At 39.3% G+C, this 16,412-nt stretch overlaps 1 protein-coding gene across 4 annotated transcripts in view; it reads left to right on the top strand.

Annotated features, from left to right (window-relative positions):
• plekhg4.L (pleckstrin homology and RhoGEF domain containing G4 L homeolog) overlaps window positions 1-16,412 on the top strand; it is a 105,239-nt gene that overhangs the window by 88,052 nt on the left and 775 nt on the right. For 3 of the 4 annotated variants that reach the window (XM_018256787.2, XM_018256786.2, XM_018256785.2), the window contains exons 14-23: window positions 3,176-4,047; window positions 4,699-4,948; window positions 5,358-5,447; window positions 7,724-7,948; window positions 9,619-9,789; window positions 10,631-10,808; window positions 12,016-12,132; window positions 12,651-12,917; window positions 13,002-13,219; window positions 14,567-14,633. In XM_018256787.2, the coding sequence (XP_018112276.1) occupies window positions 3,176-4,047; window positions 4,699-4,948; window positions 5,358-5,447; window positions 7,724-7,948; window positions 9,619-9,789; window positions 10,631-10,808; window positions 12,016-12,132; window positions 12,651-12,917; window positions 13,002-13,219; window positions 14,567-14,608 (2,430 nt within the window). In that variant the 3' untranslated portion in view covers window positions 14,609-14,633. The remainder of the gene's footprint in view (window positions 1-3,175; window positions 4,048-4,698; window positions 4,949-5,357; window positions 5,448-7,723; window positions 7,949-9,618; window positions 9,790-10,630; window positions 10,809-12,015; window positions 12,133-12,650; window positions 12,918-13,001; window positions 13,220-14,566; window positions 14,634-16,412) is intronic. The other variant, XM_041590243.1, reaches the window with a different exon arrangement.

Genomic DNA, 16,412 nt, shown 5'->3' with positions numbered 1-16,412 from the left:
TTTTTGTCCTGTTTCACCAATGTATATGGCTCCTGTAAACCACCTAGCAGTGTCGGACTGGCCCGGCGGGACACCGGGAAAAAACCCGGTGGGCCCCCGCCGGGCCAGACCCCCTCTAATAGTATAAAAAGTTTCCTGCGATGCGCATCAACGCTTGCGCATGCGCATCGGCGCTTGCGCACCGAGAAGTGCGCTCGCGCATGGCGGCGCAGTAGGGGGGCCCTGGACCAGCAGTCCCGGTGGGCCCCGGTCCCCCCAGTCCGACCCTGCCACCTAGTACATGTAATCATGTATGCCACATTGGATGAAGCACACGAATAGTGGTCCAGAATGGTGTAGACTTTTTGTGTATTCGGAATTGCAACTTGATCTTTGCACAGGATGTATTTGCAGGTTTTACATCTGTAGCTGTTGCAGGGAAATATACCTGCTTTAGTTGTTTTAGGAAGAGCACTTCTGACAATCATTTTCCTCAGATTAGGTGGTTGTCTATAAGACGAGAGGTAGTTCCGGGAATGTTTTAATTGTGGGTTGTAGGTAACTACAATAGTTACCCTGTTGTTTTCTGTCTTTTCTTTGTAATCCAAGAGTGTGTCTCTGGGTATTTGAGTTGCTCTGTGGATTTGATCATCAATAACCTGCGGATGGTATCTCTGATTAATAAAAGTTTTCCGTAAGGAATGGAGATGTTTATTTCTGTCATCAAGGTTTGAGCAAATCCGGTTGTATCTCAGCCTGGCTAAACACAATTGATTTTTTTATGTGATGAGGATGAAAACTGTCCCACCTAAAATATGCAGGACGGCCTGTTGGTTTTTGGTATAGAGATGTTTGTATGGTTCCATTTTTGATGTAGATGGTTGTATCCAAGAAGTTGATGTGTGAGTAGGAGTGGTTAGGGGTAAGGTTGATGGTGAGATGGAATTGGTTAAGGTACATCCCAAAAGCATACATGTCCTGCATTTTTTTTCTTGAATCATAAATGACACAATGTTTATGCAGGATATATTTTGCCATGAATACAATATCGTTGCATATTTTTTTTAGCCTGCCTCAGGATTAACTTGCACTGTAATCTTTACACTTTTGTATACAGCAAAATGAATCATGCAGCCCTGCAGGGATCCTGGAACTTGTTTCTCCCAAGAAGAGTATGTTTTTGTTCTATGACAAGTACCACTAAGAATTCTTAGTAGGTGGTGCCCAGGGCTCAAGAGTTGGCACTGAGATGTGTCTGGGTATAGCAAAGCCCAATAACATGTAAGGAGTCCTGTAGGTTTTTATTTAACATTTTAAAAATAAACATATTAATAATCCAAATAGAATGTGTTAATTTAATTGCAATGCCAAGCTTATTTTTGTTTCACATGGAATTCGATGTTTAAATATTCTTTACTGGAGCCACTGCTCTGTCATATGTTCAGAATTTGTACTTCTGAATTTGTCTCATATAGCTTTCAAGCTGACTGCATTTTAAGTTGTCCGCATTAGAAAGAAATCATTTCCAGGACTATGTGTTTCTGGGCCAGTGACTTTGAGGCTTATTATGCATTGCAGACTGACCAAAAATTATGTTACAAACCTTATGTGTTTTGCACAGTCTGAAAGCTATAGCTGTAGAAAGACCAGACATTGAGAGCTTCTTACTGTGCAGTTGGTCAGCCTAATAACTTGGTGTGTTATTAGTAGCGGTAATGATCTATTTGAACCAATATTGAAAACTAATAATCTGTCCCTGGTCATTAGAAAAGGGAATTATTGTTATGATGACACCTGGAATTTTTAATACTATCTTGAGGCAACTTTGTATAGTTCCTGGCCGAGGCTGGTGCAGCTGCTCCATTATTTAGCATTTGCATGCTTTTTCTAGCCTAGTATTTTTATTTATTTATTATCCTCTCTTTATATGGCATTAACATTTATATTGTGCTTTAAAGAGATTATCCATCATTTATATCAGTCCCTTCCCCAGCTGAGCGTACAATCTAATGTACCTGTCACATTCATACACACTATGGTCAATGTCACCAGCTGCTGGTTAGCCAGCCTGTATGTTTTTGGAATGTGGGAGAAAACCAGAGTGCCCACAAAAACCCCACAAAATGCACAAAGCCTTTACAAGATAGTGTCCAGGATGGAATTGAATTTGGAGCCACCACTCTACCAGGGTGTAATTTTAACCACTTTAATATACAATGCTTCCTTGTACAGGATAACATTTAATTATGTGTTTGGATGGAAAGTGAAAAACACATCCTTCCACAGATACAGTGCTCTGTATAAGCCTTTGTAATGTGTAAATTTATGCAGGAACATCATATACTGTACTGCTGTCCTGCAGTTAAGGGACAGATGATACAATCTAAATTAGCTAATTTCTGTCAGTGATTTGCACAGGTTTAGTGTCAAGATTTACTTTCCTGAAGTCACATTGAATTACCCACTTTTACCACTGGCACAATAGCAGCCTTTCGATTCTGAATTGAGTCCTGCAGCTCTGGTAGCCATTCTTAAGACATAAATTCCAAAGCTCTTTATCCTATGATGATCACATCACAGAAACCGCATCCAGTGAATGGAGCTACTCTCTGCACAACTAAATGAAGACTTATAAAGAATCACTGTTCTCAGTACATTGGTTGCATGTCAATGTCTTTGTGATCCATACCACTTCGGTTCTGGACTAGAAGCACCAAAAATTACGATTATTAATATGAACTGGCATCCTACTTATTCCTGTCTTGTACATGTAACAATATTTGCAAACTAATTGATCATTATAAAATTTGCATTAGATGGGGTGACAAAAGGTGCATAATGGGCACAAAACTTTGCCTAATAAGATGCAATGCAAAAAGCACCCACAACTACTCTTCAGGCATTTTCACTAAGGCTTTCAACCGAGTCTAATTCTAAATAAATTGCATAGTGCAACTTCAAATATATAAAATACTAATGTATCTCTTTAGATGACACTTATAGAATGTACACAGTATGTGTAGCCTTTTGACAACTGTACAGTCAGTAGGTTTATAGGTGTAATCTGTAGATTAATTTAAAAGGGTATTATGGCTTATGCAAACTTTTAACAAAAGTTCAAAACAATTAAAATGTATTACTTGGGCAATATTTTAAAATGAAACTTTGTTTAACAGTTGTTCTTTTTCCTCTTTAGGCATACGAATGGGCTCTGGAAAGAATGCGGCATCTAGCCTCCTTTAGCTTGGATGACTGTAGCTCACCAGAGATGCGCTTGTCGGCTATTGAGGGCTTGGAGAGGTACAAAATTCAACACCCAGAAATAAGTGAGGAGAAATTCATGGAGATGAGAGAACTTGCCTGTGAATTGAAGAATGAGAAAGGAATGAAGCAATGGAAGTTTGCCTGGTCGAAGTGCCAGGAGGCTCGGAATGTTTTGGAGAAAAAGCTGGAGGCTGCATTACGGGCAAAAACTTCCCAGCCAAGAGAAGCTGATGGAATGGAGCAGAAAGAACTATTACAAAGTAACAGCAATAAGTACTTTTTCCAAAGCAAACCATGTAATTCACCACTCTGCCCAAGAGAAAGGAAGCTGGGTAGAGTACTGTGCAATAGGCCTGAGATAGGGAGCACAGTTGACCACACAACATACAAAGCAAGTTCCACCTCAGATTCAGGCTCTATAGTTACATCAGTGTTTAGAACACGCAAAATGTCTCTGCAGAGTATCTCTGGAGAGGATCTTAGCCTTGATCTCCTCCATATTGCCCCTTCAGGCTCTTCAACCCCAACCATTACACCACGCCCCATCACAAGAAGACTGTTAAGAAAGGCACAGAGTTTTGACCTCCCTGGAAGTGAAGGGGCAGGCTATGGGTGTCAAAGAAGACTGAGTGAGCCCACAAGACGTGGCAACACTGGAGTGTTTATTAAAGGGCTTGAAGTAAGCAGCACAGAACTTGTAGACCGACCCTGCAGCCCCAGACTGCCACGTGACTGGTCAGCTGAGTGTATGTACAGTGAAAGACGGTGCAGTGTTTCCTCATCTGATGGGAGGAGCCGCAGCAGGTGCGAAACAGTTACATTTATCTGGCTGTATATATATACTGTTTAATTGAGTTTTTTTTGCCGAAAATAACACATTTTAGTTCATGATTTTTCAAAAATAAATATAAATAGCCATTTCATTTCAGACCTCTGCTTATAAATCTGTACATAATAAATAAATTATAATTGGCACTGCAAGCTGCAAACAATTTATGCTATCATGTAAATATTTGCAATATGCTTATTAAATAGATTTCTTACTGTTCAACATTTGTTCAGGAACCTTTAGCTAAGGACAGGCTTACATATATTTGTCAGAGTGTCCAGAACACCAAATAAGCTTTCTACCCAAATACCACCTATAACCACCCCATCCAGAATTTTATACCCCAAGAGGTCTTATGTTCCTTATGTTGTGTTTCAGACAGTTTCATATTTCATCCGCTGGTTCTAGCCATCCATCTTCTGATGGATGGAAATAATTCAATTATATTGCTCCCCTAGGCATATTTTAATTTGTCATATATCCTCTATCGATTCTCTATTTTAATCTGCAAATTTTGGAGGTATCTCTTCATTTGCATTGTTATCTAGATCATGCACCATTAAACATAGCCTTCTTGATACAGTATACTTCACCACAAAATTACCCTCTCAATTGTTTTCTGGTAGTAAGCTCCGCCATATTATTGATGAGATGGTAACAACAGAGCGAGAGTATGTGCGCTCCTTGTGGTACATCAGTGAGAATTACTTCCCAGAGATGGATCGATTGGACCTGCCGCAGGATCTCAGAGGAAAACGAGCAATCATCTTTGGGAACCTGGAGAAGCTCAGAGACTTCCATAGCCAGTATTTTCTAAAGGAGCTGGAGAGCTGTTGTAATCACCCATTGCGAGTCAGCCACTGCTTTCTCAGACATGTAAGTGATCCTTAATAATTGACACTCCCAAATGGTAGGCATGATTACCATAGATCTGTACTCAGCAATTCGGCTTTATGATTGGAACAAAATAGCTTATTTAATAAGAATAGTGAAGATGGTTTCAAATAATCATGAGGTTATGTATCGTCCTGCTGCAAGGGAATTATCATTAATTTTAGTTGTCTAACCGCAAAGTATAAAGGGATAGTTGTCTATGCATATTTTTAATTAAGACTTTAATTTCATGAAACAAAACTTCCTTGTTTGTATGTATATGACATTTCTAATCTATTGCTATCTTAGGTGCTAAATGTTCGGAATCTATTGGACATTAAACCTTGCAAGCTAGTAATGTGGAATGTTTTTTTGACAACTCTTCATCTGTCTACTCTTACACTCTCTTTAGAAAGATCAGTTTGGGATGTATGCTTTATATAGTAAGAACAAACCACGGTCTGATGCCTTGCTTGCCAGCCATGGGAACATTTTTTTTAAGGTAAGAAATGTAATCAAAGTCACATGGTTTGTCTGAAGGGAGGACAAGAAATTCAGTTTTAAGTTGTTCCAGTTGTGTATGAACCAGATTGAAAAATCATTTGATGCTAGGATGTCAGAATGAATACAGGGGGTTCGAATGATATCACATTTTAGTTATGAGCACATTTTTCGACGAGTTTCTCCGCAAAAATATGCCCATAGACTTTAATACATTTTGGTGAAGTTTCACCGTTAATCAAATTTTTGGCAAATCAGGTCAGATTCACCCATCACTAGTTATGAAGAATGTAATGGTAAATACTGGGGTCAGAAGTATGTTGATAATTTGGTGAAGATGTGTTATATATGATGTAATGGAAGAGTGTTACAGTGGATTCTGCTGAGTATTTATATTGAGATAGATCCTTGAAAGAAAGTATTTGGTGGAGGTCATGGAGAGGAAGCATATTGGGATGAATGTTGGGGCAGAAGCCTTATGGGTTTGATCCTGCTTAAGAAGATGTTAGGAGCTCAGTGAAGCTGACTTGCCTGTTAAGAATGCATTGTGAGAACAAATCATTTCAGCTTTAGTCTGGCATCACCATGTGTCCCTGAAAACCCAATATCCTCCTATGTTTAACATGAACCCTATAAATAGTCTTCTACCTATCAGGTTATTAATCAGAATTGTTGTTTGTACTAAATAGTGAAGAGCTCTGCATTTACAGAATACATTATTTTATGTTTAGGTTCCCTTGAAAAAACAAAACAGCCTTTGGGTTGTGGAGTGGGTGGTGACATCAAAAGAGGGGCGGGGTGATGATAGCACTGGCCAGGAAAATGGGTGGGGAAATAGGCAGGGAATAGGCATGCCTGTCCATATAATGGGTTATCTGGAAGCGAAGAGGGTCAGGCAGGGCTGGATTTCGTGACGCAAGTCCCCAGTGCTCTTTAGGGATGCAGCTGGGCCGCATGCCGCCCTAGGTCCAGGCCTTTGCGACTTTGCCACAAATCCAGGCCTGGGGTCAGGGAAGGGAGGGATTTATAAGGTGATACAAATGTACTGGCAACTGGCCACACTTGGAATATTTTTTGGCCTGCAGATAAACACAGGCTGAGCATCCTCCACTGAGCTCCCAACAGAGGTGTTCCTTTTTAGGACTTTTTCACACTAGTGAAATTTGAAATTTAAGGAGTCTGATTTTTTTTCTTATTATTTTAATCAAAGACTTCAAAATCCTGTTGTCATTTAAATGCAACTTCACAGAGATTAAAGATGTCATCAAAGTCTTAGGGGCAAATTCACTAAGATTCGTAGTTGCGCCAGGCGTAAATTCGCCGCACTTCGCCAGGCGTAGTTTCGCCAGCGCTTCGCAAATTCACTAAAATCCAAAGTTGCGCTCAGGGGTAGCGTAAGGTTGCGAAGTTGCGCTAGCGTTGCTTCGCTAAGTAAAGCGAAGTTACGCTAGCGAAGGCTAATTTGCATACGGCGCCAAATTCAAATTTCAATGGAGGAATACGTATCCGCACTACAAATGGCTAGAAAAGCTTCAAAACATCAAATAAAAATTTTATTTTGCCCTACACATGTGCCCACTGTCTAGGTAAGTTGCCATGAGTCAGGAAATGTAGGGGGGAAGGAGGGGAGCCCCAAAAATTTTTTCGATCTTTTTCAGCCTTTTATTTTGCCCTACACATGTGCCCACTGTCTAGGTAAGTTGCCATGAGTCAGGAAATGTAGGGGGGAAGGAGGGGAGCCCCAAAAAAATTTCTTTTTCAGCCTATCACCCATAATGTAGAAAACACGCCAGCGTTTTTTGGGACTTAGAAAAAATTTTGACTTTTTTTGAAGCAATCCCTATCTATTCTATTGCGCTTCGCCTGGTCTGAGGTGGCGAAGGAAGTCTAGCGTAAAAGGTAGCGTTCAGTACACTGCGCGCGTTAGTGAATTTGCGTAGTTACGTCGCTAGCGAAACTTCGCCAGGCGTAAGGGTGTGAAGTAACACTAGCGAAACTACGCCAGCGTTCGTTAGTGAATTTGCGCAGTAACGAAAATGCCAAAGGCTAGCGAAGTAACGCTAGCGTTCGGCGCTTAGTGAATTTGCCACTTAGGCTCTAGTGTGAACAGTTTTTTAGAAAACAGTGAAATAGAGAGTAGAACCTGCTAATGGAGAATTTCCCAGGTTTTATCAAGTCATGGGAAAACTTGGGTCTTAGTAGCTGGTATCTAAAGGGTTAGTTATCAAAGAGTTTGTTTTTGTGCTATTACATCTGTGTATTTTTTGCTTTGATCAGAATAAACAGCGCCTTCTGGGAGACAAGATGGATCTAGCGTCCTATCTTCTGAAGCCAATCCAGCGAATGAGCAAATATGCACTGCTTTTAAAGGATCTGATTAAGGAGTGTGGAGAGGCACAAGAACAAGAGCTTGCTTACCTGCGTGCAGCTGAGGAAATGGTGAAGTTCCAGCTTCGTCATGGCAACGACCTCTTGGCTATGGACGCCATCCGAGATTGTGATGTTAGTGTCTAAAATAAGAGTTTAGGTTTATTTGTCTAAGAAATTTAAAGTACAGTTTAAAGCAGGGATCCCCAACCTTTTCAAACCGTGAGCAACATTCAGAAGTAAAAGGAGTTGGGGAGCAACACTAGTATGAAAAATATTCTTAGGGTGCCAAATAAGTGCTGTGATTGGCCATTTGGTAGCCCCTATGTGGATTGTTAACCTACATTGAGGCTCTGTTTGGCAGTAGTACTGGTTTTTATACAACCAAAACTTGCCTCCAAGCCTGGAATTTAAAAATAAGCTCTTGCTTTGAGGCCACTGGGAGCAACATCCAAGGGGTTGGAGAGCAACATGTTGCTCACGAGCTACTGGTTGGGGATCACTGGTTTAAAGGGATAATGTTAGCTGGATTTTAATACATCTTTCTGGCTTGCTTCAGAATGCATGCAATACCCCATTGGGTCTTCAGAGTGTCACAGGTCTTCATCTGCATGGGCCAACTTGACTTTAAATCAGAAGCACGAATAAGCCAATCTGTAACACAGTGACCTAACACTAATTGGTTAAACTGCAGTACTGCATTACACTAGATCACTAAATCAAGGGGACCAAGCTGAGACAGGCTGCAGGAATACTCTATACTCACAGTAAATTGTGTCCTTATACTTAACTGTCTCAGATAAGATTAAATGACAAACTATTTATAAAAGTGAATTAAAATTAATTGTTTAGGGTGGTGTCACACAGTATAGCTTTGGATTTCCAAAGTCGTCTGAAGTTGCCTCACAACGAAACTTCAGCAACTTTGGAAAACGAATCGATACATATGCCATCCCGCCGGTGATTTTCGTTCTTTCAGGTGGGAAGGCATTTGGGGAGATTAGTCACCCAGTAGAGATTTGTCGCTTGAAGACTTATCTCCCCATGTGCCACCATCCTTACAGGACACTTCTGTTTAGTTCAGGATATAATAGGAGTTTGGAATGCCACATGGCAGTGGAGAAAACACAAGTGATTCTGCTCCTTTTGGAAACCATGTGTAAATGGAGGGCTGAGAGCACATGAAAACTTTCACCTAAGCATTCTTGGGCAGAAAAGTCTTCATGTCTGTACTTCTACACTGAAGTCAAGAGGAACTGTGGAAGGCAATCAAGTTGGGGTTGAAGTTCTCTGCCTGCAGACAAACCCCCCTGTCTCCCTCCCTGTGTCTTGAGATGCAATTAAAAATGGTTTTGCTTCTGTGGCTGGTAGGCTTAATCAAAGGAAGCTCTTTTCTCTGTGAGCATATGTGTTTATTAAAGCAGTTTATGGTTGCTTGGTACTTATAGGTGGCAGCTGGACATACAGTAAGGAGGCTTAGGCCTATGGCATTAGAACACTACAGTTCTCCCTAAAAGTGTTATGACTATAAAATATAATAATTAAAAACAAAAAAAGCACTTCGTTTGGAAAATGTGACCAAACTGTTCTAAACTGTTTGAACCATCAGCCAGAATCTGATGATGTTGATGATCATATTTGCATTGTTGGATCAACAGGTTACTAGGGTACCCATAGTCCTTCAGTGCACTGGTGAGGTAAAGGGTGCAGACCATTTTAAAATACATTATATGATATATGTTTTGTATTTTTTTTATGTGGGATACTAACTTATTTTTTTTTTTTTTTTGTCTTCCACTGAATAGGTAAACCTGAAAGAGCAGGGCCAGTTAGTGAGGCAAGACGAGTTCACAGTTTGGCTTGGCCGGAAGAAGTGCCAGAGACACGTGTTCTTGTTTGAGGATCTCATTTTGTTCAGCAAGCCTAAGCGCATTGAGGGTGGGCTAGATGTCTACATCTATAAACGCTCCTTTAAAGTAAGGACTCGCTTTTCTTTCCTTACAGGTCACAGTAAATGAATGGATTATTTCAGACACAAATGTCTCTACCCTCTGCTGACGCAAAGGCACAGTAGTTGAGGGCAGGAATTCCCTGCTATATTATGAAATGTACTCGTGTTTAAAAACCTATTTTTTTTTGTTTCGAGAGAGTGCATATGGCAGACATTGCAGCTGGTATTCTCTTCTTTTGACTGCCCTGTGCCTTTACAGCAGTAATTCCCAAACCCCGGCTTTAGCTCTGGCCAAAGTGCCACTTAAAAGTGGACCTGGCATTTATTGCATTACAGGTTCCTTTAGTTTTGACTGTGTCCCCATGACCCCAAATAATTGCATTGTATAGGATTACAGGTTGAACAGTGGTTTCTGTTAGACAATATTCCAGAAACAAACAAAGAACATGAAACAACAGCACTCCATTCTGTTCGATTGGGCCAGCCAGCCATGAGAAAATTAAGATGCTTCTCTGTTTAGTTTTTTTGCTTAAGCAAATGAACGGTACAGTTTGAAAGTGGCCATGTATGTGAATGGACTTTCATGCAATAGCCATTTTTTGGGCCTGTGGGTTGACCAGTTGGATATCACACAGGTCAGGCCTGTGCATGGCCACCTGTAACTGACCATGAACAATAGGAAGGAACAGAATGAGCAGAGAAGAGCAGACCATCATAAAACTGATGGTCTGCTGAATAGAATAGCAGTATAAAACTCATTACAAAAATAAACAGCTGGCAGCCCATAACACTTTAGATAACGTTTTGAAGCCACTGACTACACTTTGCTCATTCCAGTATATTGTATTGTATTTTCCTTTTTGCAGACTGCTGACATTGGTTTAACAGAAAATTCTGGCGACAGCGGTCTCCGATTTGAAATTTGGTTTAGGAGGCGTAAATCCAATGATACACACATACTCCAAGCAAACAACCCTGAAACGAAACAAGCATGGACCAGTGATATTGCTAAAATCCTATGGCAACAAGCTACCAGAAATAAAGGTTTGTTAGCATTTGTTTTTAAATTTGCAGTTACTAGAACCGTCATTTTGTATACAGACGTACACTGTGAAATAATTAAGTTCATATTCAAGAACCAATATATACCCCAGTTTAACATAAGATGAATCAAAAGGGCATATGTTGTGTAGGTGCTTTTTAAACAAAGTTTTCTTAATGAATTTGTGCAACAAAAAGGCCATTCAGGTGAACTATATTTTGAATTCAGAAGGCATAAACAACAAGCTGTACCCTAGGCTTTTCAACTAGTGAGCTGTGATTTATTGTATATGTACAGTGCTGCCAACTTGAACTTTTCTGATTGTGCCCCACTTCCCACAGCTTGTTTGGCACATGTAAAAGTGTCTCTTGAATATCTTCACTGAAAAGGGATATAAAAAATAAAAGTAAAAAATAAAAAAAAATATTCTAATAAACTTTCCAGAGTGTATTAATTAAAGATTATAATGGTTATTTGTTCATGCATTGCTTTTGATATATATCAATATATATATATATATATATAAATATACAATAAGTGTTTGACTCTGACTCAGAGTCCTGTATTCTGTGCACTGCTCCTTTGAAACAGCTGTAAAATAAATAGAATAACATATAGGCGGCTCTGTATTCTGCTATAATTATCCATGGCTATTAAAAAAACAATAGTCCTGCATGAATCTAGCTAGGAAGCATGATTTGGTGACCCTGAGGCTTGGGCTCGTACTATTATGTTTGTGGCCAGCCGAACTGGGCAAGTTTTGGTATACTCCAAGCATAGCATTCATAGGACCAACCTACATTTTCTTACAGCCAATTCAGAGTATTTTCATAAAAGATAAACCCCCTTTTTACTACCGGTAAGTAAACTTCATTTGGATATAGTGAGTCATACTCATAGTAAGAGTAACCACCAATCAGCAGACCTTATGACCCACCCCTCTGGCACCCTCCCGCCTGTCCAATCCACATGTTGATGGGTGCAGAGGGAGACGATTTTGGTAACAAGACATGGTGGCAGGTCCACAATTTTTTTTTGCAGGGAGGCCCAGGAAAATTGTAACGCCACTGTATACATATATATACATACAATTAACTCTACACTTTCGAAAGTCATTTATGTAGCTTGTAGTTTAAATTAGTGATTTAATGCTCAGAAAATATTTCAGATGTATTTACTTTTTACCTTAAATATTCTTTTTCCACACAGAAATCCGGATGCAGGAAATGGTGTCTATGGGAGTTGGCAATAAGCCATTCTTGGACATAAAACCTAGTGACGCAGCTATAAATAACAGAGCCATTGATTATATCATGAAGGGAAGAGGTATGTGCATGTATGAGCATCTGACATGAGTGGACAGAAAAAACACTTGCAGCATTCCTCCAGAAGACGGGTTATACAGAACCTAGAAGATTCTGTATAAAAATGTTTGCTGTGGGGCATCGGTTACTTCTAGTGAACTCAGTGGCAAGCATTTTGAGTAGACAGACAATAATTGGTTACAAAACACACTGCATTTATGAGCGCTGGGACAGCTATTCACTGTCCACATGGGGTGGAATTCAGTCAGAGTGTGCACACTTTAGTGTTTTTATGTTGTTCGAAATTCACCCTTTGTGCACAGTGACAGGCCTATTGAATACCTGTCAATACATTACTGGTGTAGTAGGGGAGCCAAATTATCGGTTTCTCTGCTAGTATTCTTCTCTGCTAGTTTTCTTCACTGCTGTGACATTAGAAGACTAAAGGATCCTCACTTTGCATTTCATTAATTGTGATGTAAATGGTCATTGACTGTTACTTTGATGCCAAGAAACAAACATATTTTCTGTTTTTAACAGGTGCAAGAACCAGAGCGTCAATTGCAGTATCCTTGTTTGATCATTCAGATCCTTACAAGAGAAGTCAGGTGCCCATAACCTGCAGTTCAGTATCTTCTGCTAGAGGACCCTCCTCTGCCTCCTTGTTGGGGCCCCTAAATCTTCATACATATGTCAACCAAACTCTTCTGTCAGGAGTGTTTTCAGCCAGCAGACCTTTTGACACTAGCAGTTGCCTTGAAGAGGATGAACTGGAGAATGAGACAAACAGCAGCCAGCCTTCCATGAGTATGTGATCTCAGTGTTTCTTAATTGTCTGTATAACATGCAATATATCATATCATTCTAAGAATATATTCTTGGTCTTCACAGCCACTGAGAGCTCAGAGTCTTCGCAGTGTATGTCTGGTGCAGGGTCCAGCGGATCAGACAGTGGTTGTGTGTCTAACATTCCCCAGGACAATGTATCGGAGGATGCTGGATCTCCTTCTGATGCATCTGCTCCCTATTCCATTCAAGAAGAGAGAAACAACTCTAGTCCAAGGTTTTTGCAAAAAAGCAAATTTGTCAACCGCCAGTATATTTCTGCTGTAAGAAAAACGTTTGCTTATTTCAAATATTTAAGAATAAAGTATAGTAGCTCATTGCATATCCGTAGGCTTTAAAACCACATTTCAGTTGCAGCTTGTTCTTTATATTGGAAATCTGGTTTTGGGGTCATCATTGTATTTGCATATTTAAATTATTTTACATCCTATACTTGGAGAAAGTAAATAGATCATAATCAACAGCCCCTTTATTGCTTTAGTGTCACACTGCCACATCTTTTGGAGGCACCCGTAAGTATTTGATATTTTATATGTATTTATTCTTTTCAAAATGTGTCTAAAATTGCATTTTATGCCAGAAAGTCTTTGATTTCCTTGAAAGGGGTGGTTTACCTTTTAGTTTAATTTTAATATGTTATAGAATGGCCAATTCTAAGCAACTTATCAATTGGTCTTCATATTTTCTTTTTTATAGTTTTTCAATTAATTCCTTCCTTCTTCTGATTCTTTCCAGCTTTCAAATGGGGGTCGCTGACCCCATCTAAAAAATGAATGCTCTGTAAGGCTACACATGTATTGTTATTGCTACTTTTTATTACTCATCTTTCTATTCAGGCCTCTCCTATTCATATTCCAGTCTGTTATTCAAATGAATTCATGGTTGCTAGGGTAATTTAAACCCTAGCAACTAGATTGCTAAATAACTCAAAAACCGCAAATAATAAAAAATGAAAACCCAAGGGCAAATTGTCTCAATATCACTCTCCACATCATAGTTAACGTTAATTTAAAGGCGAAAAACCCCTTTAATGGATTATGTTAGATTTAGAATAGTCTATAATAATGGTATAGTTTCCGTTTAGTCTGGAGCACAATAAATACAAACCTTTATAACTACTTATTAATTGAGTAGATAAAATACACACCTTTATAAATATGCCCCTTTTTTTATCATAATACACCACAGTTGGATAAACTCCATTTAGGGATGACTTCAACCATTTGGCCATTTATATCAGCTTGGGGTTCAGTTTCAACAGATGACTCTGGGATCCTATCAGATTATAATTGATCATATGGTGCATCTTCAGACCAGAAAATAAGAGAATCTGCAGCTTCTCTTCACATCCTGCCAGATCTGATATTTCAGACCAAACCAAAGCATTTGAGCATATAGCTCATTGTATTTAAAAAAAATTCTCCACCTCATAGCGGTATATTGTTATGTGTTCATGCCACATCATCATTTGGGCAGTTTTCTACCACAACATACAATTATTACCTGCAGCTTTTTGAATGTTTTGTTGCAAACAGTTTTGTACATATTTCATTTTGTATTTTCAGGAACTGACTTTTAACATCTAACTAACCCCCTGCTTTTCTCTCCAGAACCCAAGCCACATATCCTTAAGCCCTTCCACCATAGTCTGAGCTTCCTTCTAACATATGTGTTTCAGTAAGTTCATTTTTATGCTTTGCCATTGTTTTGCTTCTTTTATGAGTAAGGTCCTCGTGTACAGGCTGTGTCCTAACATGGTTCCACCTAAGCTTACTTGTCTGTAACTGCTGACAATGTATATGGTGCTGTACAATGTGGGCAAAATGGGTTTGAGTTACTTATATGCAGGCATACATAATAAATGTACAGCTGAAAGCAGAGGTTTGCCAAATGACATATTTAGTTAGTTGTTTTTGTATGTGAAATATCAGACACAATTACTGCAGGAATCAGTGTGTTCAAAAAACAAAAATGTAAATATAAATGCACAGTTACATTTTATTTCACAAACTTTTAATAAAACATTGGAACAAGGAAAACCGTAATAGTGGCGTGTGCAAGAGTTTAGACACTCTAGAAGAGTGATCCCCAACCAGTAGCTGGCTAGCCACAAATTGCTCCCCAACCCCTTTGATGTTGCTCTCTGTGGCCTCAAAGCAGGTGCTTTATTTTTTAATTTCAGTCTTGGAGGCAAGTTTTGGTTGTATAAAAATTAGGTGTCCTGCCAAACAGAGCCTCCTGCAGACTGCTAACCCACATAGGGGCTACTAATAGCCAATCACTACCTTTATTGGCACCACCAAGGAACATTTGTCATGCTTGTGTTGCTCCCCAAATCATTTTACATCTGAATGTTGCTAACGGCTGAAAATTGTTGGGGACCCCTGCTCTAGAAAGTCAGTTATTAACGCCCCCTTTGGCATAGTACACAGCTTGTAAATAGCTTTTGTATCCATATAAGTCTTTGAAGTCCTGTAGGAATTGTTGCCCACTCTCCTCTTTGCAGATCACTTCTGATTCATATATTTCACTTGGAAAATAAATTAAGAGAAAATATGCTGGTGAAACAGTAATGGTTTGTCTAAGATCGTGCACATTCATTACAAAGCCTCTTTCAAAACCAAACAATTCTGAGCTTTTTAATATTTTCTTTTAATTAGTCTTCCAGCTATAGGCCCATTTGTTTCATTTTGCTGCACGTGGATCCACAACATTCCACATTTCTTAACCCAAGCGTTGCATTCAGTCTCAGTGAAATGATTTCTCCTTTGATCTCTGATGTTATTAGGTTGTTTGCTTCAAGAAATAATTCTGTAAAATAATTTTAAGATGTTGTACATGAGTATTGTTCAAGCAGAATTATAACCCCTGCATCACCAGCATGCACCTCTATTATAATTAGGGGTGCACCAAATCCAGGATTTGGTTTCGGATTCAGCCAGGATTCGGCCAAATCCAAGTGCCTGGCTGAACTGAATCCGAATCTTTAAAGGAACAGTTCAGTGTAAAAATAAAAACTGGGTAAATAGATAGGCTGTGCAAAATAAAACATGTTTCTAATATAGTTGGTTAGCCAAAAATGTATAAATAAGTAATAAGTAATGTATAAAGGCTGGAGTGACTGGATGTCTAACATAATAGCCAGAACACGACTTCCTGCTTTGCAGCTCTCTTGCTTTCCACTGATTGGGCAACCAATCAGTGACTTGAGGGGGGAGGGCACATGGGTCATGTATACTAACTATATTAGAAATGTTTTACTTTGCACAGACTATCTATTTACCCAGTTTTTATTTTTTACACTGAACCGTTCTTTTAAAACTGATTGAGTTTTTGTGAAGGAAGAACTTTTTACCCTTCCTGGTGCAGATTTGCATATGCAGATTAATTTCGAGATTCAGGCAAATCTTTCAAAAGTGCATTCGGTGCAACCCTAATTATAATATATATGGTGTA

The sequence above is a fragment of the Xenopus laevis genome, chromosome 4L (genome assembly GCF_017654675.1).
Source record: "Xenopus laevis strain J_2021 chromosome 4L, Xenopus_laevis_v10.1, whole genome shotgun sequence".
Taxonomy (NCBI): Eukaryota; Metazoa; Chordata; class Amphibia; order Anura; family Pipidae; genus Xenopus; species Xenopus laevis.
Note: the sequence above shows the minus strand (reverse complement) of the source record. Positions and strands in the feature narration are given on the sequence as shown.